This window comes from Monosiga brevicollis, genomic scaffold (genome assembly GCF_000002865.3).
Source record: "Monosiga brevicollis MX1 MONBRscaffold_2 genomic scaffold, whole genome shotgun sequence".
Taxonomy (NCBI): domain Eukaryota; class Choanoflagellata; order Craspedida; family Salpingoecidae; genus Monosiga; species Monosiga brevicollis.
The window spans coordinates 2,189,975-2,214,979 of record NW_001865039.1 but is presented as its reverse complement, the minus strand read 5'-3'; the positions used below and the strand labels follow the sequence as shown (position 1 = coordinate 2,214,979).

Sequence of the window (25,005 nt, the reverse complement as noted above, 5' to 3'; positions counted from 1 at the left end):
GCTGGGTGCAAACGGTCTCGCGCACCTGCACACCAAACATGTAGGCAAGGAAGATGTACCGGTCTGTGGTATCCCCCCCATTGGCTTCATGTTCACTGAATCGAATAAATTGATCATACAAACACACGGGTACGGCCCAAGCCAGCCCACCCAGGTGGGTCCAGACGTTGCCCCACTCGTTGTGAAAGGCACAGATTCTGAGGCGGTGGAGCAATTAAGCGGTGAGTCTGTCGCAGCCACGCAAGTCAACCAGTAGAGCCTGATTGTGCTACATGACGGATGACGTGGCGGAGAGCGCGCATACGTTTTGAGGCAGGCACGATGGTTAAGGAAGGCCCTGTACCCCTTGAGGATAAATGGATTGCCCTGCAAATGAGCGGGCAACTAGTTCAAGTCGCAGGGAGGGGCGTGAATGTAGGCGATCTTGAGCATGAGGGCACCACCCAAAGATGGCAAAGAGTTTGGATATCACTGAGCTCACCTCCTCATAGCGATAGCGTTTCATATGAGGCAGGATCTCGCGGTCTTGACGCGAGTGTGGTAGCAAGCTCATAGTCGCGGTGGCACCGGCGAGCGCCGAGCGCTATCAGACGCACTCCCGAGTAAATGATCCGTAGAAGCTCGAGCCAGGCCCACCATCAAAAGCCACGTCCGACCAGGCCGCTCCCTGTCGCTTTTCAAGGAACGGGATGAAATTCATTGGCTTGACCCAGCACGAGCCCCAGGGTCAGGAGCAGCGAGGCAGGAAGTATCAGGGGGGCGGATCAAACGAAGAAGAATAGAGTCAAAAAAGAAGGTAGCGAGTGCAGAGGCGAAAGGCAAAAGGGGTGGAACGAGCAAGAGGGAGGGCAGGAGAGGAAGACAACCGAGTGGGAAGGCCAAAAGGAGTGGGAAGAGGGGCCCAAGGACTGGGACGAGCGCGGCAGATCGATCAGATCCACGAGGCCAAACTGCTCCCCTCCGCCCGCTTCTGCTGCTCGCGCCAGATAATCTGACATTCTGACAATCTGAACTTTTGGAGCACAATGGGACAGATGAGAGGGTATCATCTGGCGTGCCCTGGCGTGGGTCAGAACCAACCCAAGCCTTGATTGTTACCTCCACTGCAGTTGATATAGCGTGATCTAGCTTGTCTAATGCTGATCTGGCGTGATCTCTTTTCATTTAGCGTACCACCCCACGTAAACGTGTGACACAAACACACACACACACACACACACACACACACACACACACACACACACACACACACACACACACTCTCTCTCTCTCTCTCTCTCTCTCTCTCTCTCTCTCTCTCTCTCTCTCTCTGTGTCTCTCTCTTCCGCTCGCGCACCTGAAGGGCACACACCGCCCATCGCACTCACACGCCAGCATCATGGCCGACGACCCAGAACTCGGTACGTGCGTGTTATCAATGGGATCCAGCGGGCGATTTGGGATCTCAGGACGTGTCCACCGTTGGTGGTGGGGTGTCAGATAAAACTGTTGAGAATGGCCAACAGGGCACGGCTCCAACGGGGGGGGGGTATGCCCTGACCCAATTGTTGGTTTACGTCGTGATCCAGCTTGCTTTCACCTCACCATCCCCTGCTGCTGTGTTGCTGTACCTTTGATCGTGGCAGACGCGCTGATGAAGCGCGTCAATAGTGCCAATATTGGTCAGTTCCCCATGACCTCGTTGCCGGCCTGCCGCCTTCAGACTCGTCGCACATATGACCAACGGCTTTTTTTTTTTTTAACTAACCACTCACATGTATTCCTATCGACGCAGGTGAACGCAAGCCTTTTCCTAAAACACACGACGACTATCATCAACCCCGTGCCTACTCACAAGAGAGCCCCTATGACAATGTCAACAACCTGCGGGACCCCGAGGATGACAAGTCCAACACGAACACCATGTCCTCGAGTGCCTCAAAGCTCAACCGTGGGAGCTATGTCGAGCCTCAAGACACGCGCACCGCCGGTTGGTTCAACACTGCTCAACACACCGCAGTTTGCCTGTGAGATTGTTGCGTTAGCCTCGGTACCGTGCTCTTCTCACCTTCAGGTTACGCACATTTCAGAGTACCTCCCGCCGGGCTATCAACTCCCACAGAGCCCCTATGACAAGGCCAAGCAGGAGCCTTTGTATGAGGAAATCAATGAGCGTGCGTCCCTGGTCCCTACCTGTCTTTGTTCTTCTCTCATGTGCCCTCAATGTGCCCTCGCATGTCTTGGTCTTGCTCTTTGATCACCTGTTTCTTTTTATGACGAACCGCAGAGCTTGTGGGTTCGGCTGCCAGTCGTCCCCGGCCAAGTCAAGGACCTTCTTATGAGGAGCCACAGGCCCGTGAGTGGTTTTGGCGCTTGTCTTTGATCCTTTGATTGACTCTGGCGTTTTTCTTACCAACCACCACTCGTTGTTGTAACCTGGTCAGCGCTGGCTGGCATCGCTGCTCTGCGCGCAGCGGGCCAGCAGCAGGCCCGTCAGCGGGACTCGGCGCCCCGTGCATCTTCGACGCAAAACTCGGTGCCTCGTGCATCTTCGACGCGCGCCTCGGCTCCTGCAGCTGCCAAGTCAGACGGTATCCAGGAGCAAGTTTTGCCCACGGGCCATTGTGCCCTCTGTCGCCAGCCCATCCATGACAAGGCAAGCAACTCGACTTTAGCCCGCCTAACAACTGATCAGTATTCAACCGTGCACCTGCGCTGTCTCTGTCTCTCGTGTCGTCTTGACCTGCTTGATGCTTGCCATGTTCAGATGATTCACGCCATGGGCCTATACTTCCACGAAAACCACTTTCAATGCATCAAGTGCGAGCGTGAGCTGGCCGACCTTTCCTTTCATTCCAGCAGTATGTTCATTGTCAAGGTAGTTCCAGATATGCGGCTGCTCGACTCACGTCATACGGCCGACCCCTGATTTTGTTGCCGATAGAGGGCATGCCATTTTGCGACCGTTGCCATGCTGAGGAAAACGCCAGCAAATGCTACACCTGTTCCCAACCCATCATGAGTGTACGCAGCAGTGAATGCACAAGACAGCCCGGCCCTCTTCAGCCGATCTGGCCCTTGCCCTTTTGATGTGATCGAAATGAATAAACCTGACCGACCCCATGTTGCACTTCGTACGCCCCATGCGCAGTCTGCCCTCATGGCTTTGGGCAAGAATTACCACCCCAGCTGCTTTGTCTGCAAGTCATGCAAGAAGGAATTCGGCAATGACAGCTTCTTTCCCATCGGTTAGCATGTGCTGTTTTTTGGCTCGATTGTCTCCAGCGCCTCTTCATAACGGTTGTCGCACGCGTTGCCAATCTAGGTAACGAGCCCTTTTGTGAGGCGTGTCATTCCGATACTTTGGCCCCCTGCAAGGGGTGCGGCAAGGCGGTCTCGGGCGTCGTCATATCAGCTGTCGGTGGTAGCTGGCACGAGGATTGTTTTGTGTGCGGCGTACGTACAGCTTCATCCGGGGTTGCAAGTTCCCTTTTTTTTTACTTGCTTTTGAGCTTGCAAAGTTTTGAGCAACGCTTGATCTCATGCACCGCCGTGCCCTCGAGAGTAGACATGCAAGAATCCTTTTCCTAATCAAGAGTTTTTCGAGCTGGATGATGTGCCGTACTGCAAGCAACATTTCCATGAGAAACGCGGCACAATTTGTAACGGCTGCATGGGGCCCATCGAGGGCCAATACATCAATGTTTGTTGGGATCGAGTTGGACTTGTCATCATCGCGCCTGTCCTTGCCTGGTCATCTGTCTGATTGTCACCCCTTGTGCCTGAAACTTCATAGGCACTCGATGCCAAATGGCATGTCGAGCACTTTACGTGTGCATTGTGCATGGCAGCGCTGGCCAATACCCGGTTTCGTGAGAGAAATGCTTCGGCTTATTGTCAACCATGCTACGTGAAAATGTTCGGCTGAGTTCCATCACGTCGAAAAGAAAAAGCAAGAAGGGAGGGGGGCGCAGTGGGTTTGGGATACCACCAGCGCGCCTCAAGTCCCTAGGATGGGTTACCCCTGCCAGACATACGTTGGCTGAGATGGTGATAGTAGTCATGGGCTTGGGCTTCGTGTGGGATGATACTTAATCGATCTGGCTCTTTCATTGAAAAATAGAAAGTTCGTTCAGCCACAGCTTGAATTGTGGAGAAATAAGGCAATTACTACATACGAAATACTCTCGATGACAGGCGGTTCTCTGAAGGCGGGCAGGAAACAGCACAAGGGAGGGAGGGAGAAAAGGAAAGAACGGTGCACAAATACGGAAACAAGCAAACTCAAGGGAAGAAACAACACAAAAGGATGCACAGTCCTAAATCGATGTCAATGTACAGAGCTCCTCCCGTTCTGCACTGCAGTTGAGGAATGGAGGTCAAAGGAAAAGAGTGATGGGGGTCTAGCTAGTGGGCGCCGATGCCGAAGAAATCGCCACGCATGAATGAAGGGCGAGCAGAGGAAGGAAAGGTCAGTTCTTAAAAGTCAAAGCCACCCTGAGCCAGGACGGGCGTGGCAAAGTTGAAGCTGGTGCCGCTAGCATCGGGCACCAACATGCCAGTGTCCTCCTCGTCTTCTTCGGCGAAGTGGGTCTCGAGAATCTCGAGGGCCTTGTTGTAGATTTCCTCATTCTCGTGATCCTGAAGCTGCTCAATCAAGGAAACACCTCCGGCTTCCTCGAGCCACTCGCAGACTGGGTTAGAGCCATCGGGCTGCTTGCCGGCTTCAAGGATGCGGCCAATGGCATCCATGCACACGAGGATGATCTTCGAGTCATCGCGATCGAGCAGGTCGACCAGGGGCTTGATGCAACCTTGTCCAACAATGTAGCTGATCTGATGGATGGTGCCGCTCGTGGTGATGTTGGCCAGAGCCCAGGCAGCCTCCTTCTGAGTACGGAAGTCACCATCGGCCAGCGCCTTGACGATGAGGGGGATCAGGTTGTGGTCAATGACGGCCTGGATCTGGGGCTGGGTACCGGCAGTGATGTTGGAGAGAGCCCAGCATGACTCCTTGCGGATGTTCTCCTTGTGCGAAGCCAAAAGGCGGGCAAAGATGGGCAAAGCTCCGCTATCCACCACCTGTTGTGTCTGCATGTCATCGCCAGTGACCAGGTTGCCAAGGCAGCGAATGGCGGGCAGCTGCAGCTGGGACACGGGGCTGGCCAGCAGCGTGACCAGGGGTGCAATGGCGCCGGCGTCAATGACGGCCTGGATGCGGCGGTACTCGCCATCGCAGAGGTATGAAAGACCCCAGACTGCATCAACAACGGTATCTTGGTCGTCCGACGCCAGCAGGCTGACAAAGGTGGGAATGGCGTTCTGAACGGCCTCGAAGCTGGGCTGGGGGTTCTTGCCGCGGCACAGGTTGGCCAAGACCCAAGTGGCGTTGCGCTGGAGGGACAGCTTGGGGCTGTTGCTGAGCAGATAAATGAGGGGCTGAAGGAGACCGGCCGTCAGCGACATGTCGCGGTAGTGGGGGCCATCACCAGCAATGTTACCGATGCACCAGATGGCCTGTTCCACGGTGTCCTCGTCATTGGAGCTGAGGAGCTTGATGAGATAGGGCAGGGCATTGGCCTCGACCACGGCGGTTGTCTGTTCAGAGGTGCCAGAGGCAATGTTGGTCAAAGCCCACGCGGCTTCGTACTGCAGCTTGGAGTTGTCGTCGCGAGCCAGAAACTGGACGAGGCGGGGCACGAGGCCGGCCTCAATGACATTGTCGATGGGAAGGTTGTGGCCCTTGGACAGAAGCTTGCGGCAAGCTACGGTGCCGGCCAAGTTGGTGGCAATATCGGGGGACTGCATTGCCACAATCATCTGGGGCAGATCCATGTGAGTGTTCTCTTCCAGGATGTTCTGGCTGCTCTCGCCAAGGGGCTTGACGTCGTCGGTGGCCACAAAGTTGCGGCGCTTCATCATCTGCTCATTCTTGCTGGTGCGGCGCAACTCAACAACGTTTTCACGGCGGCGATTGCGTGCTGCGTCGCTATCGCGACCCTGTACAAACAAATATCCAGCCCGAGGAGTGAGAGAAGAACACAGGCAAGCGACTTGGGCATGTGACGAGTCGATGACCGATCAAGGGTGCGCAGTCGATGCAGGTTGCAGAATGCGAACCTTGAACTTGAAGTCACGGAGACGGTCCGTCATGATGGCGGTGTGCTGTGTTGTGTTGTTGGTCTTGATGCTGTTGTGCAAGTGGTGGTCGGGAGGATGGCAGTGTCAACTTGATAGATGATCCAAAGTGGGTTGAAGAGTTGTAAAATGATGGTGAAAGTTGATTCGTCCCCACTTGTATCAAGGGCGGGAGAGGGGGGAAGGCAGGTGGTAGGAGCGTGGGCCGCGGGGCATAAAACAGCCACAACAGCCCGCATACTCGTGCATGGCCCGACGTTATGCATGCGTCTTGTTGTGGCGTTCTGCTTTGGGAATGGGCGCCAGCGCGCTTTTTTTCTACTTTGGGTTGGTCAGCACGGCAACGGCTATTTGAATCGAGGGCGGAGCTACAACACGGACTTTTTGAATAGTTTGAAGACTGTTATACTGGATCATAACAATTCAAAATTACATGACCCTTGGTCGAGTCGAGCATTCAAATCGCCGCTGGATTTCCCGCCAAAATTCAAAAACAAACCTGCTTGTGAGCTGGGAGCACGAAAAAAATCGTTTTTTTGGATTTTTCTTTTTCCTCCTTGCTGAGACGTTTTGATCATTCGTCTCAAACGCTTCTCACTTGAATCTTGCCGGTCCTCACTGGGAGCGGCGTTGTGGCCGTTGTGGCATCTTGACAGCCTAAAGGTCGCACGTCCATTGCTTTACACGTGATTCTTGACCATCAGACGAGATGGACGTTGTCACGCCATTGGCTCGGGCCTTGGCCAAGCAGGAGAACGTAGTTCCAAGTGTGCCTGAGGTAGGCGATCTTGATTGGAAAGGGGCCGATCCTTGCGTCATCACTTGTTCAGGCTGCAAGCTTTCTGCTGGCACTCACGCCGTGTGCCTTACTCACACGGGTTCCTGATTGCCTTGCAGGGCTTTGCAACTCCGCGCCGCCGGGCACTCGGGCAGCTTCAAAACAGCCTTCCTCGGAGCACCAAGGCCAAAACGGAGCAGAGCTCTGCCGACCAGGCCGTGGCCAAGTGCATGGCCTCTTTGGTAGACACATTGCAGCGCATTGATAGCGATCTTGCTTCCACATCAGCACACAACACGTACAGCGACCTTCAAGCCCGTGCGCGCTTGGCGCTGGCTAGTCTCAAGGCAGGGCGCTCGCCACAGAAAGATGATAGTGCTCCGGCCACCCCACAACAGTGGACCAACTTACCGAATCGACGCAGCGCTCTGCCTGCGGAGCGTGTGCAGTTAGCGCGTCGACTGCTCACGGAAGGGCAAGAGCAGGCCAGCATTGATAACCAGACGCCGACCGCCCAACCTATTGAGGGCCAGGCGTTGCCCTGTATCGTGGTAGAGGACGCACACACGCCCTCGCAAAGACAACGACGCACCTTGCCTCGTGTGCACATGGCCACCTCACCCATGGCGGATCGTGCACCTCAAGCGGCTTCCACCTGCAATGCCGAGACGAGCACTTCGCCGTTGCGAGGAGTGGTGCACGCCCTTGAGCGGGCCGCACAGCTTGAGGAGCCCCAACTTCTGGAGTTGGTCGAGACATTGAGCATCAGCAATGAAATGCTTCGCGACACACACGTGCAACTGCACGAGCAGCTGGCTGCCGCCGAGGTCGCCATGTCTGCCGCCCAGGCGGCGCGCGATGCACAAGACGCCCAGCTTGAACAACTGGCCGTGGATCACGATGCTCGCGTCCTTGAGCTTGAGACCGCCTTACAACGTCGTGTTGAGGAATATAACCGTCTTGCTGCGGAACAGACTGAGCTTCAACAGCGCATGGCTGACAAGGAGCGCTTGTTGGAGGAACTGAGCTTTCTGCAGGATGCTCATCGTGATAGTACAGACCGCGCGACTGCCCTCGAGGCGGAGACACAAGTTTTGCATGCACGCTTGGTCGAGTCCCAGGAGACGCACGCGGCGCAGGCGCAGGCTTGGGCCGTCGAGAAAGAAGCTTTGCAAACACAAGTCGTCGAGTTGCAGGGCCTTCATAAGGAGGATGCTGAGCGAGCCCAAGAGTTGCGCACGTTGCGTTCCGAGAACGCCTCACAAGCACAGACAATGGCCAACCTGGAGGCCGACCTGCGCAAAATGTACAAGCGCCACAAAGCTGAGCTGAAGCAACTGGATGAGCAATATCGTCACAGCGACTATGCCGCGCAATTGGCGCGCCTGCAGTCAGATGTTGCAACCTGGCAGAGTGCATGGACAGAGGTCAACGACCTGGCGGGGCAGCTTCAATCACAACTCAATGAGACGCAACACACCCAAGATCTGGTGAAGCAGCTTGAGCAAGCCAACACCCGGATGCAATCCGAACTTGCTGCTGCGCGAGCGGCCGAGCATCAGGCACGCCTGCAAGCTGACGCACATGCTACGTCAGCGGAAGACCTGCGCACGCAGCTTGACAATACCCGAGCTGCGCTTTCAGGCGTCGAAGCCACCATGACGTCGCTGGAGAAGAAGCTGGACGCTCGCGAGGAGCAAATTGCCCAGCTGCTATCGAGCGCCGATGATGCTGAGCACATGACGCAGGAGTTGCTCGAGTTGCGCAAGACCGTGCAGGTCTTGGAGGCCCAGCTGCACGCTGAGCGCGCCTCTGGCTTGCGCCAGCTGGTTGAACATGCGGTGGCACGCGCTGAGGTGACGGGGCTTACTCGCAAGTCTGACCAGCTGCTCGGTCGGGTGCATGATTTGGAAGCCGCAGCTGCTGCTCAGAGCAAGGCGCACGAAGCAGAGCTTACGGTCGCTCACGAGCAAGCATCATCAGCGCAAGAGCAGCTTCATCAAGTTAAGGAAGACTTACGTGAACAGGAGGAGGTGCGCTTTGCTCAGACACGACATGTGACGACGGGTTGCAAATGCACCATGCTCATTTTTTGTCCTCTTGTTGTGACGCTCCATTGACCTCGCTAGGCCAACGAGGAACTTCAGGCTCACGTGTCCGAGTTGAACGAGCGGCTACAGAGTGAGCGCTCAGAACAAGAAGAATTACGTTTCTTCCACTTGACTGAGGAGGCTGCCAAACAGGAGGCGCTTGAACACGCCAGTCAGGTGGAGAAAGCCCTTCGCGAGGAAGTCAGCGCGCTTGAGCAGGTAAATGCTTGCTCAGCTCGTCCACTCCAAGTGCAGGGGACGCCAAGGGACAAACTACACGACACTTATGCATTGGTTTGTCTCCTACTTTTTGTGACACAGGAGCTCGAGGCTGTCAAGAGCAAGGGGCAAGAGGCTCTGGAGCACTTACAGGTGCAGCTCGAGACGGCCATGTCTCAGGCAGAGACCCAATCAACGGACCAGATTGCTTCGCTCAAGGCTGAATTGGCTTATGCGACCACCAAGGCCGAACGTCTCAATGGTACGTGTGAGGTTGCGCATGCGCCAGATTGGAAAAGCTTTGAAGATTCCCAGGGAGCGCAAAATAGTGCAAGGGGGGGACCAGCAAGTTTCCAAGGCCCGAGTAGGGTATTGATTTTCTTATTGTGCGCGGGGCTGGTGTTAGGCGAGCTGGTTGAGCGGGATTTGCGGCTCTCACAGCTGGAGGCCGTCATGGCTGCACCGGCAACAACGAGCGCCAAGGCCGAGCACGAAATCAAGGCCCTGCGCAAGTTTATTGCCGAATATCAGGCCAAAACCGAGGAAAAGGTGTGTGGTCGGGGCTCGTTGTCTTTTGGGTCCCATACTTGTGGTTGGTGCCTGCGCTCATCAACAAACGACCGCGCTCAGATTCGAATGCTCAAGGAGAACTTGGCGCAAAGCGAGAATGAAAATCAATTGCTCGATCGTGAACTTCGCCGTTTGGGCAAGGGTGCGAATTGAGGCGTCGCATGCGCGAACGTCCAAGAGGCACCCGCCCAGAGGCGATGATTGTTTTCTGTTTGTGATGATGACATGTCAAGATAGATTGCCGTCCAACGTTTGTAAAGAAAGATAAGACTGCTTCCCTTCCCCTCGAGGATAAAAAAAAATTGTTGCTCACGTGGTTGGGCGCCCCGACGCCTGCCGGCTCTTGGCATTTTCAAGGCGAGTGGGTGGTGTCCGAGAGGCTATTTGAGTGATTGAGGTGTGCTTTTAAAAACCACTAATTGCAACCCCCTATTGTTATTTGGCCAGAGCCGCTGCCACGTCAAAGCAAAAAAAAAATGAAGGCCTGCTAACACTCGCCAGCAGTTAGCTGCAGAGCCTATTGCCTCCTTTCCAACCGTTGTGGGCAGCGCGCGATACAGGTGGGAATACAACCAATGGGGCATGATACCCAAATCATGCCTTTTAAGCCAAATGGCAGCTTTCGTGCTGTGCTCGGCGGCAGTGATTCGGCGCCCAGATCTCCACACTACATCACCACGGCCATTGTGGGCTTGGTGGCGTCGGACACCGCTTGGGCGACATCCCGAACCCCGAACCCCTTGAGCAGACAGCAAAACTTCCTCTCTGCCTCGCTTGTCACATTCGTGACATTCGTAAATGCAAACGAACAACAGCATACAAAGGGTTTTGACAAGACCTCAAATGGAACAAGTTTTTTTTTACTTTTTTTCTTTTTTGTGACTTTTTTGAAACTTTTTTTTTTTTTTTTTTGAGTTGCAAGGGTGTCAGGATGGCAGGCCGAAGCTGGCGGTGGCGGCTCCTGTGGGGCTTGGCGGCATCGCTGCTGGTGACAGGTGTGGGCGCAGTGGTGCAGGACGCAGCGGTGCTGGTGGACACCGAGGGCCATTTGCACATCAACACGACCGGGACAGGGACCAAGGTTTTCGTGAATGGGCGTGATGTAGAGCTGGAGATGGGGCAGACCCGCAGTCTGCTGGAAGCGTTGTATCCGACCTTGTACACGCCGGCCCTGTATGTGCTTGGCGGAGCCGATCTCAATGATACTGTGGGAGACATGCTGCGACTGGATGCTGGCACCTGGACCAACCTGACGTCGGCAGTCCTGCTCCCTCGTCGCGCCTCTTTTGGAGCTGTCGTCTTTCGGAACCGCATCTTCACCGTGGGCGGGCGCCAGTTCAGGCCGTCTCCACCATATGACGTGGTGGCCTCGTACAACCCAGTTGGGTGGCGCGAGGAGCATCCTCTACCCATTGCCCGACACAGCATTGGCCTGACTGTTTTTCAGGACCTGCTGTACGTGACAGGTGGTGCCAATGGCAGCGTTTTGGCGATGGTGGACTTTTTTGATGGGTTGAGTTGGCAGCCCGGGCCAAGTCTGTTGCAAGCCCGCTTCGGAGCAGCCGCCGTTGTGTATCAGGATCGCCTGTATGTCATCGGCGGCTACAGTAACATGGGGCTCAACACGGTGGAGGTGTACAACGGCACTGGGTCTTGGGCCTGGGCTCCGGCGCTTCAGGTGCCGCGAGCCTTTGCTGGGGCTCAAGTTTTTCACGGGTCTGTGTATGTGGTGGGGGGCGTGGCGGACGGAGTGTATCTCAGCAGCATGGAGGTATTTGATGGTGCAACTTGGTCATTTGGCGAGCCGCTGCCCATGCCGCGTGGTCGAATGGGTTTGGTAGTCTTCCAGGGCCTTTTGGTCGCGATTGGCGGATTCAACGGGCAAGCAGCCTTCCCCAATGTAACAACATTTGATGGGCTCGAGTGGCGTGAACAACAACCTCTGCCCGTGCCACGTTCATCCACTTCTTGTGTAGTTTACCCCGCGGCATAACACGGCCCCATTGCCAGGCCGGAACCTGACTTGACTTTTGATATTATTAGATTTTGTCTCATCATAGTAGCATTATGCTTATTATTCTATTGGTTCGAGCGAATGGTGCATTGGTCGTCGAGAATTGACGAAACGCATCAAAGTGTCGCTGCGCATGATAAAGTTGAAACGGCCTTTGACGCGAGAGCTGGTAGAGCGAGCATCTTAACGCTTTACAGAACACGCAAGCCACGACCATGGTGGTAGCAAGTAGTTGTGTTGTGGGACCTTGGCAGGTTTTGGGCGGTACTAGCATCAGAGAGATGGATTGCCTGTATGCACAAAAAGCGCGCATAGTTGCGCACAGGAGGAGCAACGATGCACTGAGGCAGGGTTATAAAAAATGGAAGGGAAGGGCAAGCGGCAAGCGCAACACACAGGCACGGCAACATGAGGGGAGATAGGCGGAGGCTAGGGTGGAGGGAAGCTCGCCGCCGCCTTGGTGAAGCGGGCGGCGTCATTTTTCCCTGGTCTCTTGGCCCATGCGACTGCTCGGCAGGCGCAAGGCATGGGATTGGGCTGCAATTGAAAGAGATTGTATCCCTCAACACACAGGCAACGAAGGATTGGTGTGCGTCCTAAGAGATGAAATGTTGCTTGGCTTCAGAGTTGTCCTTGATGGTCTCCTGGTGATCCTCTGGGCGGGCGGCCACTTCTACAGTCCCGCGCGGTGTGGTATGCCGTTCCAGTGTGAGCCGGCAGGTCGATAAAAGCTCAAAGCAAAGCGGGGGCTGTTCCAGCAAACGTACCAGCCACGGTGATGAGGCTTCGGCGCACCACAGTTTTGCACTCTCCGCTCAGGCCAATGTAATAGATTTTTGTCACGTCGCCGGCGACGCACTCGGGAAAGTAAAGGGTTAAGCTGCGCAGGCCGTTAAACTTGGCAATGAGTGTTTCATAAGGGTGGCGACCCTCTGGATCTGGGTTCATCTGCCAGGTTTGGTCACTGGGTGCCGAGTCGGCGTTGTCAAAATCAATGTCGTCACGATTTTTGAAGGCCACCATGCGTGTCGGGTGCTCATCCCCGTCCTCGGCAATGACCGTGATCGACTTGAGCTTCACGTCACCCGTGAAGGGGATGTGCACGATCAATTGCTCATCCGCATCACTCTCCACCCAAGTGGTCCGGTCCTCGCGCTCATGATACGGCTTGAAGACGTTTCTGATGGATCCAGACGCGGCCTCATTGAGACAGGTGACCTGAGCATGGCGAGGCGAGGTGCAATCAGTCGGCTGGAGAGGCCACAAGAGGACACGGCGCCTGGCTTTGGCACGAAGAGCGGGGCGACGGCAAAGACGGCATGGCTACAAACGTGAGGTAGATCAATGGCGTCAAACAAGGACGACTGGACGCCACGCTCGGGGTGCTCGTCGTGGTCATCACAGCCATCTCCATGACTGTGACCGTGGCCATGGCCGTGGCCATGGCCCATAGCTACCAACATCAGACCGTGCAATGGTGGCGTTAATATCGGTGCCTTGATCTATCATGCTTCTGGAGGACCGCACAAACACGAGAGCCGCCATACCTGCATGCTCCTCGCGGCACGCCATTCTGATTGCCTGGAGCCGCCCGTTGGCTATTTGCTTCGGGGATGGACCAACTATTAGACTCGTACTCGGTAGGCCGCTGATCAAGCACATTGGAGGGGAAAAATGAGCACATGCAGTGGGATAGGAGAAAGCTAGGTGCTGCTGCTCTGAGCCGCCTGCCCTTGCTGGCTCAAGCCTCCAAGCACAACAATTGGCGGTCCTGCTGCAGCGCCCAGTTCATCACGTCAAGCATCCAACCCTAACCCATCCCCATCTACCCGCTACCCGCCCTCCCATCATCACGTCCTTCATCCAGAGAGAAGAAAGCCAACCGTTCAGGTCAATGAGGTCCCGCGCCACCCCGCGCTTGCCCCTGCTGCTTGCCCCCTCACCAATTGCTAACCTGCTCCTACTGATGATGATGATGATGAAGATGGAAGAGAAATGGAAACGTGGCGAGAAGAGAGAAAGGTATAAACAGAGAGCGAGAAGAGAGAGAAAGAGAGAGAGAGAGAGAGAGAGAGAGCACGATATCACACACACATGAATTGTCAGCAAAACAAAACAGACAACACTCGTTCAGCGACTACGGTGCGCGGTTGAGGGTGGTCGATGAAGTTGGGGAGGGGAGGGGCGCACATGAGGAGGGGTTGACGTCGAGGGCGGTGCCGTAGACGTTTTCCACAATGCAGCCGATCTGTGTGTCGAGGTCGATGTCTTCCATTGTGACGTTGGTGCAGGGAGGGCCCAGTGACGTGCCGGAGGCTTGCTCATGGCACACAAACTTGCCGGCGACATGCGCCCGGCCACGGAGGTGGCGATAGGTGACTCCGGAGATGTTGACGTCAGCACGCCAGGCGGGGGCAGCGGTACCGTTGTCTGTGATCGATTGGCCGTTTTGATTGATGCCAAAGGCATAGCCATAGGGGTCAAGAATGGTGATGTTGTCAAAGGTCACGTCACGCACGTAGCCCGTCTGATTGTACTTGAACTTGATGTGGACGCCAAACTGAGTGCGGTTCACGAGCGTGTGGCGATAGGTCACGTTTTGCGCCTGCATGCCATCGCTCGTGCCAATGACAATGCCGTTGCCTTGCTCGGCGTAGTTGTGCTCAAACACAATGTCGCGACCAGGGGCCTTGAGGCAGAGCGAGTCGTCCCCGTTAACAATGTGGTTGTGGGCCACGTAGCCACCTTGGCAGGCCATGTCAATGCCGTCCGTGTTGGGAGCTACCTCAAAGGGCGGGCTTTGGATTGTGACGTTGAGCACCTGGCACTGGCGGCCGGACGCAAAGTAGTGATAGCTTGGCGAGTTGAGCAATCGCAGATTTCGCACGGTAAAGTTGCTGCAGTCGGCACAGGTGATCAATCGCGGTCGCGTGCCGTCCGTCTTGACGGGCTCCATGTGATGAGCGTAGGCCCACCAGGCAGCCCCCTGGCCATCAATGAGGCCCGGTCCCTCGAGGGTAACGTTGGCCACATTGTTACCGGAGATCACGTCGGCAAACTTGTTCGTCCAGTTGGGCCAGGTGAAAATGTCGTCCATGGCCACAAGAGTGGCCTCACTGGCCACGACCAGATGCAGGTTATCCCGTAGCACTAGCGCGGTGGTCATAAAGGTTCCGTTGCTCAGCACCACTGCCTCGTGTTGCGGCGCACACGTGTCAATGGCTGCTTGGATGGCCGCTGTATCGTTGTGCACACCATCGCCTCGAGCCCCAAACATGCTCACATCACAGCTGTCCGCCGCCACCACCCCAAGCGATCCCGCCATCAGCAACCCCACAAACATGCCCATCCCCGTCCATCTTCCCCTCTGGCCATTCCACGCCATCCTGCTGAGATCCAGAGATCGCACACTGACAAAGGAGAAAAATTAAATGGTCATGATCATTTAGGCAACTACAACAACCCTTAGAATGGCGACACAAAGTCGCCAAGGGCGGTAAGCATCAGGCCTTATAACAGCACCCTCTACTACATTAACTAAAGTAAGGGCTCAACAAACGTGCAATCCATTGCTGACAATTCAAACTAAAATTGTCAGACCTTTTGTGCTCTCTCTGCTTGGCGACGCTTGCTGATTATTGAGGTGAAGCGGGACAGGGGCTGGTGGAGCGCTATTCCAAGCCAACAGGGCGTAGAGGGCGGCAGCAGGGCCACAGCGACGTAAAAGGATGGGTGAGCGCGACTACGGTGCCTCCATAGCCCAGCGCTTCCAGCAAATCATACTCTCCGACGACAGCGAGTCAGAAGAGGGCGAGGCAGCGCCCGTCGTCTCTCGAGGCCTCACAGCTCCACTGGGCTTGCAAGCAGTTGCCCTTCTTGCCCCACCTGCGCTCAGCGATCACAGTGTGGACAGTGAGGGTGACGATAGTGCTTCACAGGATGAGTTGTTGGTGGTTGAGGATCCCACGGATTCGGATGACGACTATGACGAGCCCGGCGCCCAGGCGCAGGCCAGCAGCAGCGCGGGTCTGCACTCAGGTGTCAGCTCGCGGACCCAGAGCGCGCCGAGGCCAGCGCTTGAAGCCTATGCCACACTACCCACCGCATCTAATCCTCACACACTTCCTCCCACCAACGTGCTGGCTTCCGTCCCCCCGGGCCACGACAAACTCGAGTCGTTTCTGGCAAGCTGGCGCTCTGAGCTGGCACAGGAGTCAGCAGACAGCGAGTCAGATTTTGTTGCTGTGGGGCCTGCATACCACGTTGCCATCCCAGACTCGGCTAATCTGGTCGCCAACGTGAATCTTCCCCCTCACGGGCACCGTCGTTCGGTGCCCGCCACCGCGCCAGCCAAGATCTCAGACCCGGCGGCCGCCGATCCAACCCTCGACTATCTCTACACCGTCGTGCGTCAGGATGACGAAGTGATGTACATTCCACGCCGAGGCTACCTTCAGCAATCAAGGCAATCAAGCTTAAAAGCAACTCCGCCTCCAACTGCCGGCTCTCAAGGGCTCCTGACGGTGGGGTTGCTAGATATGCCCGATCAGGTCTTGGACCGCATCCTTCAGCGCTTGTCATTTGTTGATATGATGGCCTGTGCCCAAACCTGTCGACGGCTGTACGAGGCCTGTCAGCGCCAGCGACGACCTTGGCAATGCCTTGATTTTGGTCGCGTTGAAAATGGGGCCACTGATGCGCTTTGCCACAAGGCCCTCGTGCACATTGACCGCCGTCGACTCCCACTACAGGAGCTGCACTTGCACGATTGCCCTGCGCTCACTGATGCAGCCCTCGCTGGTTGCGGAGCGCACGCAACCTCGTTGCATACCCTCATTCTTACTGGATGCGACGCTGTATGTCCGCGATGGCCTCTCAATCCAATGGAGGACAGTGAAAAGCAGTGCCATCGCACACAAGCTCACCCGTGCCCACTCCACCCGCAGATATCGGATCTTGGCGTCTCACGCCTCCTGTCGCAATGTCCCCTCCTGCGGAGCTTGGACGTGCGCCGTTGCGCTAATCTCTCCGCGACACCACTTCTCCAGCGTGCGTAAGGCTGCTCGTCTCGAGCCAAGTCCAGGGCGCTGCATGGTTCGTGAAACTCTTCCATCCCATGATATCGTCCCACGCCACTTTGCTTCCGGTACACGCAGGCGTGTCAACATTGGCACATCTGCAAGAATTGCGGCTCAGCCACTTTTTTGAGCTGCAGGATCCTGCTCTAATGGCTTGTTTACGCAGCCTGCCGGCGCTGCAGGCCTTTACGCTCCAAGTGTGTTCACAGGCATTTGACTGTCCTATTTTTATTTCTTTATTCATTTTTTTTTTTTTTTTTGATGTGGTGACATGCACATTCTCAGTATAAATCTCTGTGCAGCATTGCCCCCAAGTCACCCACAGAGCGCTGGCTGCGTTGCCAGGTTCCCTGAGATCACTACGCGTCGAGAATGCCCCTGCCGTGGAGGACGGAGTCACGTCTGTCTTGCACCAGGCTGCCTGGGCCCCTCAACTGCGTACCCTCTCGTTTGCCGGCTGCAACAATTTGACAGACTCGGCCGGCAGTCTTTTAGCCATATTCTGTCCCGAGCTGCGCTCCCTGACCTTGCGCCAATGCTACATCCTGACCGACGAAACTCTTTTGAGTCTGGGTGCGTCATTTTTTTTTTTTTTTTTTTTGTTTGTGTCTGTTCGCGCGACCACAACTGCGACCCAGGAACGACTTGCGTCTTGCTGTCCCAGAAACTCATCATGTCTGCTTGCGCCTGGGCATTAGCGACTGGCTGTCGTCGTTTGCAGCGGGTGGATGTGAGTTATTGTATCAACGTTACGAGTTTGGGCGTCTTGGAGCTTGCGCGCAGCGCCACTGAGCTGGTCGAGCTCAATCTTTGCGAATGTGCCCTCATTCCCAATTTGGTAATTACCAAACTTCGTGAGGCGGGCATTGCCGTTCGCATCGGCAGCTAATCTGAACCTTACGTCGCTTCCCTTGTGCAACACGAATTGAACCGGCAACAATTGAGAAGGAACGATGATTCAAGTGCCAGTGTGTGATGAGAAGTGCTTTGCCTCAAAGCAATCGCAAGAGCAGACACAATGGTGGTGGAAGGCTGGTGTTCAGTACGCGGTCGCCATCCAATTCACAAAACAGGCAAGGCGACAAAGGGTTGCGTGGCAACATGTACAAACACGGCACAGAAACAGCGGAGGTGATTGAAGCGAGAGAGGGGGAGAGAGCCTAGATGTTGATGCCTTGACTCAGCTTCTGAATGCGGTTGAGCAAAAGATCACCCTGTTGACGACATCAAAGCGCACGTGAGTTGAAGATTGCCGACCAACCTTTCCCTTTGATAAAATTAAGACGTCAAGACAAGAAAAAAAAAAAAACTCGGGTAAGCCGCACAGAAACCAACCTTTTTGATGGTGTCCGCATACTGCTTGTTTTTCTCATCCGGGCGGGTCGTCTCCACTACGCCACCGACCTAGAGGCAACGGCATCCCCACAATAAGGTCAGGCGTCAGCCGCACTAGGTTGAGCGAGACCGTCAGGCCTGGATGGGTTGAAGCTGCCCCGCATCGGCCAGGGGCCAGGGAGTGCACCTTATCAATCTTGCAGTTGAGGCGACCAGCGGCAACAAAACGCGAGAGCTCCTGATCGACAAACTCGACCGAAACGCCAAAAATCTGGGCCATGCTCGCCAACGTCACGCTGCGGTAGGATTGAAGCAACTGGGAGTAAGCCATGATTCGCAGTTCGCGAATGTAGTAGGCCGCGTGTTGGCTAAAGAGGCGGTGCTGGGAGATGATGTCATCAATCGCCACTGCAGAATACCACACAGAACATGGGGTCAAGCATGAGCGTCAGTCGTGGCCCGCCTTTCAGCCACATCACATCACAAGACTTGAGGTGCTTCGCGAAAAGACCACGGGCAACTACTGCATCATACCGAGTGACTCAAAAAAGTTTTCGTAGGCACAGTTGTAGAGACTCATGAGAATCTTTTTGTGCAGGGGGAGCTGGTGAAGCACTTCCTGGATTTCAGGTCCGTCTACCACTTTCTTCTTCAGCTCAGGGCGGGGCAGAGCCACGAGAGACAGCAAAACCGTCAGGCCGATGAGGTCAGCGTAGGAAATGACCTCAGTGGCCGTGAAGGTGGACACGCTTTCCAAAAAGAGCTGTGCCGAGCCCTTGAGGTCGCGCTGCATGAGCTTGTACATTGCCTTGTAGACCTTGAGGCGATTGCGTCTAGAAACGCGCGATGGGTGCGGCACGGAGGTGACGGGGCGGGCAAAAGATATGTGAGTGGGTAAGCGCGGGCTTGATATACGGGCCACTGAGCGAGGCTGAGGACGCACCGGTCCCAGTCACCACCCTGCTCCATCAGATCATCAGCCTTGGCAATGTTGCGTGCCAAGATGTCCAGATCATGGTGAAAGAGGCCTGTCAAGTCAGGAGCGCGGTGAGTCTCAAAGCTCAAAGCGGCAGGGATCAAGGGTGGGCAAGCTCAATGCAGGCACAGATACAGAGAAGGACTTGAACACACTTGCAAACAATGAACATTATTAGCTCGAACAAAGAGACGCAAGTCGTAACAGCAACAACGGGGAGGCAAAGCTGGCAGCGGGTTGGTCGGGCCACGAACCCAGACGAATGAGGAAGAAGGTCATGTCGATGCGTTGACCGGTGGAGATGGCTTTGCTTTGGGCTTCAGCAAAGGCCTTCTCAGTGGCCACCTTATCACCGATGGTACAAAAGTGTTTGGCTTTGTTGGTGTAGGCACCGCGCACCTCGACCTCGCCCAGGTTCTCCTCGGCATCCTTGATGGCGGCATCGAGTTCGACCAGTTTGGCTTCGTTGGCCTTGGTCATTTCGGCTTCCAGAGCCTGGTCCACGGGCCAGCCAAGGTCAGCGCAGCACTCGCGGTAGAAAGGCTGCATGTTGTCGGCCTTGATACCCTCCAACAGCTGCTCCTGGATGGCTTTCTGGGCCTGTTGGGAAATCGACAAGGACAAGAGCAGCAAAAGCGGGTTTCATCGGCAGCAGGGTCAAAAGGTGGGCCAAAAGGTCGAGAAGCAGTTGGACTGCGGGCAAGGTAGACGGACAACGCGGCGCGTACATCGCTGGATGCTTTGCTGTACGCAAATTTCAAGTCGGCGAGCGCCATCTTGGGAATGTCGGACACCTCCTATTGGCAGTGAGATGGAGACAGTGAGGCACCACCGAATACCTCTCAAGCATTGCCAAAGACGCACCTCAACGTCCCCATCTTCACCGGCCTCTTCGGGCTTCTTCACAGTCTCCTTCTCATTGGCCATGGCGACGGGTCATGGGTTGGCTCCAGTTCCGTTTCACTGTCCCTTGGCCCACAAACAAGAAAATCAGAGAGAGCCCACTGAACCTGACGTGGACCTTGAGAGAGAGAGAGAGAGAGAGAGAGAGAGAGAGAGAGAGAGAGAGAGAGAGGTTGAGAGAGGTTGAGAGAGAGGTTGAGAGAGAGGTTGAGAGAGAGGTTGAGAGAGAGAGAGAGAGAGGTTGAGAGAGAGAGAGAGAGAGAGAGAGAGAGAGAGAGAGAGAGAGAGAGAGAGAGAGAGAGAGAGAGAGAGAGAGAGAGAGAGAGAGAGAGAGAGAGAGAGAGAGAGAGAGAGAGAGAGAGAGAGAGAGAGAGAGAGAGAGAGAGAGAGAGAGAGAGAGAGAGAGAGACGAGAACAAAAGAGAGAAGAGAGAATGACAACTGGTAGCGAGCAAATGCTGATCGTTTCTTTTGGATTCTTGTTGTGACAAGAATCACAAACGGGTTGGATCCCAGTTCAATTAGTTAAAAGGAAAAAGGGCGGCGTTCCCAGCCACAGCCATCCACATGGTACACATTGGTAGAGGAGGAAATGAAACAAACACAACAGAAAAAAGAATAAAGAAAGAAAAGAACCAACAGACAAAGCTTTTACTGTTACAACCATGTAGTTTCACACGCATGGCGGCGGAGGAGGCGGAGAGAGATGGGGAGTCGGCGCAGGACTACGGGCGCGGCCCGTATGATCCAGAGGGCAGCGAGACAAGGGTCATGGTACTTCCTTGGATATCTCGGCCCTTCTAGATTGGATGAGAAGGCCTTGTGCCAGACAAGGCAGCACAACATCAATCATTGCTGGTAGGCTGAGCTTAGCTTCCCAACACGCTGGCCTGGAAAGGCGACGGGTGATTGATAGCAATTCTAAAAAAATCAAATAGCAAGAATCTGTTTTCAGCAGTGGTGTGGCCAGAAGTCATCCGACAACATCGCCGCCATGCCATGATAGCCCTTTTACCCTGCTTGCTTTGAACGTACCTTGCAGTGACGAACAGGCTCCAGCATGGAGAGTTCTGGGATGGGCTTGGTATTATTTTTGGGCGCACAGCTTGAACACACGAGCTTGCCGCATCGCCGGCAATGGTGACGGCGGCGAACCATGGTAAACTTGTTCGCACACAGCTGGCACTTGCCATGGTCGTCAGGGGTCCAGGGCGCGGCTGTTGCGGAGCGCTCTATAAATGCAGAGACGGCGTGGTGTCAGTTTGACCATGCAAACGCAGGCGTAGCTTGAACACAGAAATGTTTGGCCGTCTCTCGGAAAGCATTGCCATCAAGGATCGGTGGATGCGCGGGCGTGGCCCGTTGGGTTCGAACCTTGGCTAACGTTTAGCATGAGAAGCTCCATTTGCTGATGAAGAGACTCTACCTCGTCTTCGGGCAATGCCTCTGGCTCAGGCTGGCCCGTCGCACGGGCCTTCAATTGCTGTTTTGTAACCAAGCGGCACAGCAAAGTTTTGCCTCGGTGAGGGCGGGTTGGTTGTGGTGGGCTGCAAAATTTGGCAGGCACGCGCAAAAGAGGTCCTCGAACCTGGCGGTAGAGCTCCACGGCGGGTGAGTAGTAGCGAAACTTGGGAGCAACATCTGTCAGATCTAAGGATTGGCAGGTCAGCGCAAGCAGTACACATGCATACACACAGACAATGAGGAGCAGGACCAACAGCATTCTCTTCTGAACACGAAAGATGGCTCAACGCACTGTTAGCTTCTAGCACGTCACGAAGTCGATCATTCCCCCCATTGCGCATCATGGCAAGCTGCTGCTCCGTCCAGGCATCCATGGTGACTAGTGATGCGTCCACCGCGCGCGGGGAGCGGATTGGGTGAGAAAAGTCGTCAGCGCGTAGGGCCCCTTGGGGTGAATGGCAGGGCATCTACTCACTGGAGCGCACAAAGGAGCAGCCCACGCCAAGGGAGCGGTGTACCCCAGAACATTCAAGGCAAAGCACAATGCCCAGCGTAATGGAAGCCCAATCCGAGGGGCTGGTTCCGCAGTCAAAGCATGCCGAGTTGCCGGGAATGTCGGCAATCACCTGTCCGCATGAGCAAAGATCAGCATAAAGGATGTACTTCAGCACCCAGCTCACAGAGCGGACCTTCTTCCTGCCAAGGCAACCGGCGTGCAGTGCAAGGACACCTTACCTTGCTCAAGTTGCGGGCCTCATTTTGCCATTCAACCCCAGAGCTAGCGAGTCCCGATCCCAATCAAGGCGAAGGCCGCAACCGTGAGCCATTCGTGCCGTGAGCCCGTGATCGTGCTTTTCAACCCCTGTCCATGCACAATCCACAGCCCTAGCGTCTACAACCGTGCCACACACAGCAAACCATCAGGAAAAAGACGATCCTCTTCCTACCGGGGATCCACAGGGATAGTCGGGCGCCGATTCGACATGGCGCCGAGCTGCAGAAAAAGCCCTTCAGACAACAACAACAACACCTTACACCTGTTCCCAACAACGATGCGAGCTTGTATCCGTCACACTGACAGATGGCTTTTACCAAGTGTCATTCCCACGTTTGCACGCTGTCTTTTGAGAGGGAGAGAGAGAGAGAGACGATCAACACGTGTGCGGGCACACACACACACACACACACACACACACACACACACACACACACACACACACACACACACACACACACACACACACACATTCATTTTATTCCTCTTTTTCCTCTTTACTTTCTTTGACCGCGTGGGTGCTCAGCATGGCGCCCGACTCGACGGTCAAGCGCGCCAAGCGCCCGGCTGCGGCGCCTGGCAGTGACAAGAAGGCAAAATCCCCGGCTGGTGGCAAGTTTGTGGCCAAGGGCAAGTCGAGCGATGGCAAGTTTGCCAAGGGCAAGCCTGCTGCCGGCAAGTTTGCGGCCAAGGGCAAGTTTGCAGCCAAGGGCGACAAGGATGGCAAGCGTGCTGGCAGCACTGATGACGGGACTCCGACAGACAAGAAAGGTTTGTTGCATTTCTCTCCGGGTTTTGTGTGTGCCTTGTTTTTCGGGGCCATGAGCGCAAGCGTCAACAAGAGTCAGGCGTGGGTGTGCGGGGTGAATGCCAAGATGGGGCTTGCTGAGGATAACCAATCACACACATTACTCTGGCCTATGCGTCCTGAGGATAATATAAATCTGCAATTCTGAGAGCCACACCTGTTTTCATTCCCACATGCTCTTTCCTTTGACTCTGAGCTTGCGAGCAGTCGAAGCGCGGTGTGTGAGCTCCTGGTTCCAATTTCTCACTTTTATGGTGTGCATGCGTGCGTGCGTGTGTGTGTGCTCTGTTTGTCTTGATCCAACTCTCGGGTTTACAGCCAAGACAGTGCCTCAGAATCACCGCGAGCAGAACGATCTGCGAACGCAGCGCAAGATGGCGTCCAACCCCAACTATTCGTTGCTGCAGGATCTCAAGGCACTGTGGGAAAAGGCGCGTCAAAAACGCCTTGCACGCGCGGAGCGCCAGCCCATTATCAATCGAATGCTCGAGCTGAGCCTCGGCTCTCTGCATAGCGTACGCCATCTTGCCAGCCTTATCCCGTAGCGCGGCTGGCTACGTTCTCTTTCAACTTGGCTTGTTGCCTCACGACCATTTTTGCCTCGGCTTTGCAGATTATCTTCCAGCACGATGCCGCTCGTATTGTGCAGTGCATGATTCGTTACGGCTCGGCAGAGCAGCGCGAGAAAATTCATGCCGAACTGGTGGACCACACTCTGGACTTGTGCCGCAGCAAGTATTCGCGCCACATTGTTCCCAAGCTGCTGCAATTTGGCACCCGTGCCCAGCGTGCGGCCATCATTCGCCAGTTTTACGGACACGTCCGCAAGCTCATCCGCCAAAGGGTCAGGGAACCTTGCTCTGGCTGTGCGCGCTCTGAGGGACTCTGGCGCTCATAGGCACGATGTTGTGCACACAGATTGCCTCCACTGTTCTGGCTTCGGCTTTTATCGACTACGCCACGGCGCCAGAACGCAAGGCGCTGTTGGCTGAGTTCTATGGCCCTCAGTTTGCCCTGTTCAAGGACGATGCTGCCCAAGACGTGATGCAGATTGTGGCTGATCAGCCAACCAAAAAGCCCTACATTCTGCGCCACATGAAGCAAACTCTTCTGCCCATGCTGGAGAAGGGACTCTGCTCCCATCTCATTTTGCACCGGGCGCTCCTCCAATATCTCCAGTTGGCCGATGGTACCGAGCGGGCCGAAATGATTGACAATGTCAAGGAGCTTCTTGTGGAAATGTACGTGCTTGGTGCTGTCTAGCTGGCATTCATGTTCGTTGGGAATTTTACAGGAATCTCTGCTCACGTGCTCGCTCGGTTTGTGTAGGCTTCACACACAAGATGGTGCACGTTTGACCATTTTCTGCCTCGAGCACACGTCGGCCAAGGACCGCAAGGTCATTGTTCGCTCTTTCAAGCCCTACGTTATCAAAATCTGCATGGAGGAGTATGGTTATCTGGCCTTGCTGGCGGCGTTGGACGTGGTGGACGACACGGTGTTGCTGCGCAAGATGATCTTGTCCGAGATGGAGGGCAGCATTCTCGAGATTGCCCAGGACATGTACGGCCGACGCGTCTTGTTTTACCTCAGCTCCCACCGTGACAAGCTGTACCTTTCTCCCCAGCTTTACCAGTCGTTGGAGGCGCTCGATGCCAACGAGCACACGAAAAAGCCCATGGACACGCGGCGTCAAGAACTGTTGGCTGCCGCCTCGCCCATGCTGCTCAACTTGGTGGCTGAACATGCGGCTGAACTGTGTCGGGAGGGACAAACAGCGCTGTTGGTCAAGGCCATTTTGACCAACTGCGTCGGCGATCCGACTGCCGCGTACGAGGCCATTTGTGCCGAGGCCGTGGTCTCGGGTGATCCTTTGGTG

At 55.3% G+C, this 25,005-nt stretch overlaps 10 protein-coding genes across 10 annotated transcripts; 5 read left to right on the top strand and 5 right to left on the bottom strand.

The window, feature by feature from the left end:
• The first annotated feature begins 2,743 nt into the window (after window positions 1–2,743).
• On the top strand, window positions 2,744–4,090 carry MONBRDRAFT_19246 (uncharacterized protein). The gene is made up of 6 exons (XM_001742717.1): window positions 2,744–2,840; window positions 2,924–3,003; window positions 3,131–3,227; window positions 3,305–3,435; window positions 3,548–3,682; window positions 3,776–4,090. Exons 1-6 carry the CDS (start codon window positions 2,747–2,749, stop codon window positions 3,905–3,907), a joined length of 669 nt encoding a protein of 222 aa, XP_001742769.1. The 5' UTR covers window positions 2,744–2,746; the 3' UTR covers window positions 3,908–4,090.
• Window positions 4,091–4,458: 368 nt separating this feature from the next.
• On the bottom strand, window positions 4,459–6,231 carry MONBRDRAFT_30932 (uncharacterized protein; the record flags this gene model as incomplete). The annotated part of the gene is made up of 2 exons (XM_001742265.1): window positions 6,100–6,231; window positions 4,459–5,979 (listed from the first exon to the last, which is right to left on the bottom strand). The coding sequence occupies exons 1-2, from the start codon at window positions 6,130–6,132 to the stop codon at window positions 4,459–4,461; spliced, it is 1,554 nt and encodes a 517-aa protein (XP_001742317.1). The 5' UTR covers window positions 6,133–6,231.
• A 595-nt stretch (window positions 6,232–6,826) lies between these two features.
• On the top strand, window positions 6,827–9,927 carry MONBRDRAFT_22326 (uncharacterized protein; the record flags this gene model as incomplete). The annotated part of the gene is made up of 6 exons (XM_001742716.1): window positions 6,827–6,895; window positions 7,051–8,928; window positions 9,025–9,204; window positions 9,241–9,466; window positions 9,611–9,753; window positions 9,835–9,927. 6 exons carry the CDS (start codon window positions 6,827–6,829, stop codon window positions 9,925–9,927), a joined length of 2,589 nt encoding a protein of 862 aa, XP_001742768.1.
• A 778-nt stretch (window positions 9,928–10,705) lies between these two features.
• Window positions 10,706–11,767, top strand: MONBRDRAFT_22325 (uncharacterized protein; the record flags this gene model as incomplete). Its single annotated transcript, XM_001742715.1, has 1 exon — window positions 10,706–11,767. The coding sequence occupies one exon, from the start codon at window positions 10,706–10,708 to the stop codon at window positions 11,765–11,767; it is 1,062 nt and encodes a 353-aa protein (XP_001742767.1).
• Window positions 11,768–12,520: 753 nt separating this feature from the next.
• On the bottom strand, window positions 12,521–13,239 carry MONBRDRAFT_13362 (uncharacterized protein; the record flags this gene model as incomplete). Its single annotated transcript, XM_001742264.1, has 2 exons — window positions 12,521–13,006; window positions 13,120–13,239. The coding sequence occupies 2 exons, from the start codon at window positions 13,237–13,239 to the stop codon at window positions 12,521–12,523; spliced, it is 606 nt and encodes a 201-aa protein (XP_001742316.1).
• Window positions 13,240–15,516: 2,277 nt separating this feature from the next.
• MONBRDRAFT_5203 (uncharacterized protein) lies at window positions 15,517–16,845 on the top strand (the record flags this gene model as incomplete). The annotated part of the gene is made up of 1 exon (XM_001742714.1): window positions 15,517–16,845. The coding sequence occupies one exon, from the start codon at window positions 15,517–15,519 to the stop codon at window positions 16,843–16,845; it is 1,329 nt and encodes a 442-aa protein (XP_001742766.1).
• Window positions 16,846–17,910: 1,065 nt separating this feature from the next.
• MONBRDRAFT_35605 (uncharacterized protein) lies at window positions 17,911–20,153 on the bottom strand. Its single transcript, XM_001742263.1, has 8 exons — window positions 20,042–20,153; window positions 19,906–19,974; window positions 19,432–19,777; window positions 19,145–19,229; window positions 18,736–19,034; window positions 18,389–18,609; window positions 18,202–18,270; window positions 17,911–18,080 (listed from the first exon to the last, which is right to left on the bottom strand). The coding sequence occupies exons 1-8, from the start codon at window positions 20,102–20,104 to the stop codon at window positions 18,027–18,029; spliced, it is 1,206 nt and encodes a 401-aa protein (XP_001742315.1). The 5' UTR covers window positions 20,105–20,153; the 3' UTR covers window positions 17,911–18,026.
• Window positions 20,154–21,090: 937 nt separating this feature from the next.
• On the bottom strand, window positions 21,091–21,306 carry MONBRDRAFT_13501 (uncharacterized protein; the record flags this gene model as incomplete). The annotated part of the gene is made up of 1 exon (XM_001742262.1): window positions 21,091–21,306. A coding segment is annotated over one exon (216 nt), but the record flags the coding sequence as incomplete, so codon positions are not given.
• A 704-nt stretch (window positions 21,307–22,010) lies between these two features.
• On the bottom strand, window positions 22,011–22,160 carry MONBRDRAFT_13953 (uncharacterized protein; the record flags this gene model as incomplete). The annotated part of the gene is made up of 1 exon (XM_001742261.1): window positions 22,011–22,160. A coding segment is annotated over one exon (150 nt), but the record flags the coding sequence as incomplete, so codon positions are not given.
• Window positions 22,161–23,485: 1,325 nt separating this feature from the next.
• On the top strand, window positions 23,486–24,969 carry MONBRDRAFT_506 (uncharacterized protein; the record flags this gene model as incomplete). Its single annotated transcript, XM_001742713.1, has 4 exons — window positions 23,486–23,641; window positions 23,740–23,970; window positions 24,045–24,367; window positions 24,456–24,969. Coding segments are annotated over 4 exons (1,224 nt in total), but the record flags the coding sequence as incomplete, so codon positions are not given.
• Between the last annotated feature and the right edge of the window lie 36 nt (window positions 24,970–25,005).

Bases quoted from the DNA above. Each gene is read 5' to 3' on its own strand.
- MONBRDRAFT_19246 (XM_001742717.1), top strand. From the start codon at position 2,747: ATGATTCACGCCATGGGCCTATACTTCCACGAAAACCACTTTCAATGC. The intron at 3,436-3,547 runs GTACGTACAGCT...CCTCGAGAGTAG, and splicing joins AGGATTGTTTTGTGTGCGGC to ACATGCAAGAATCCTTTTCC. The intron at 3,683-3,775 runs GTTTGTTGGGAT...GAAACTTCATAG, and splicing joins TCGAGGGCCAATACATCAAT to GCACTCGATGCCAAATGGCA.
- MONBRDRAFT_35605 (XM_001742263.1), bottom strand. From the start codon at position 20,104: ATGGCCAATGAGAAGGAGACTGTGAAGAAGCCCGAAGAGGCCGGTGAA. The intron at 19,975-20,041 runs GTGCGTCTTTGG...CACTGCCAATAG, and splicing joins GTGAAGATGGGGACGTTGAG to GAGGTGTCCGACATTCCCAA. The intron at 18,610-18,735 runs GTATGATGCAGT...GGTATTCTGCAG, and splicing joins AAACTTTTTTGAGTCACTCG to TGGCGATTGATGACATCATC.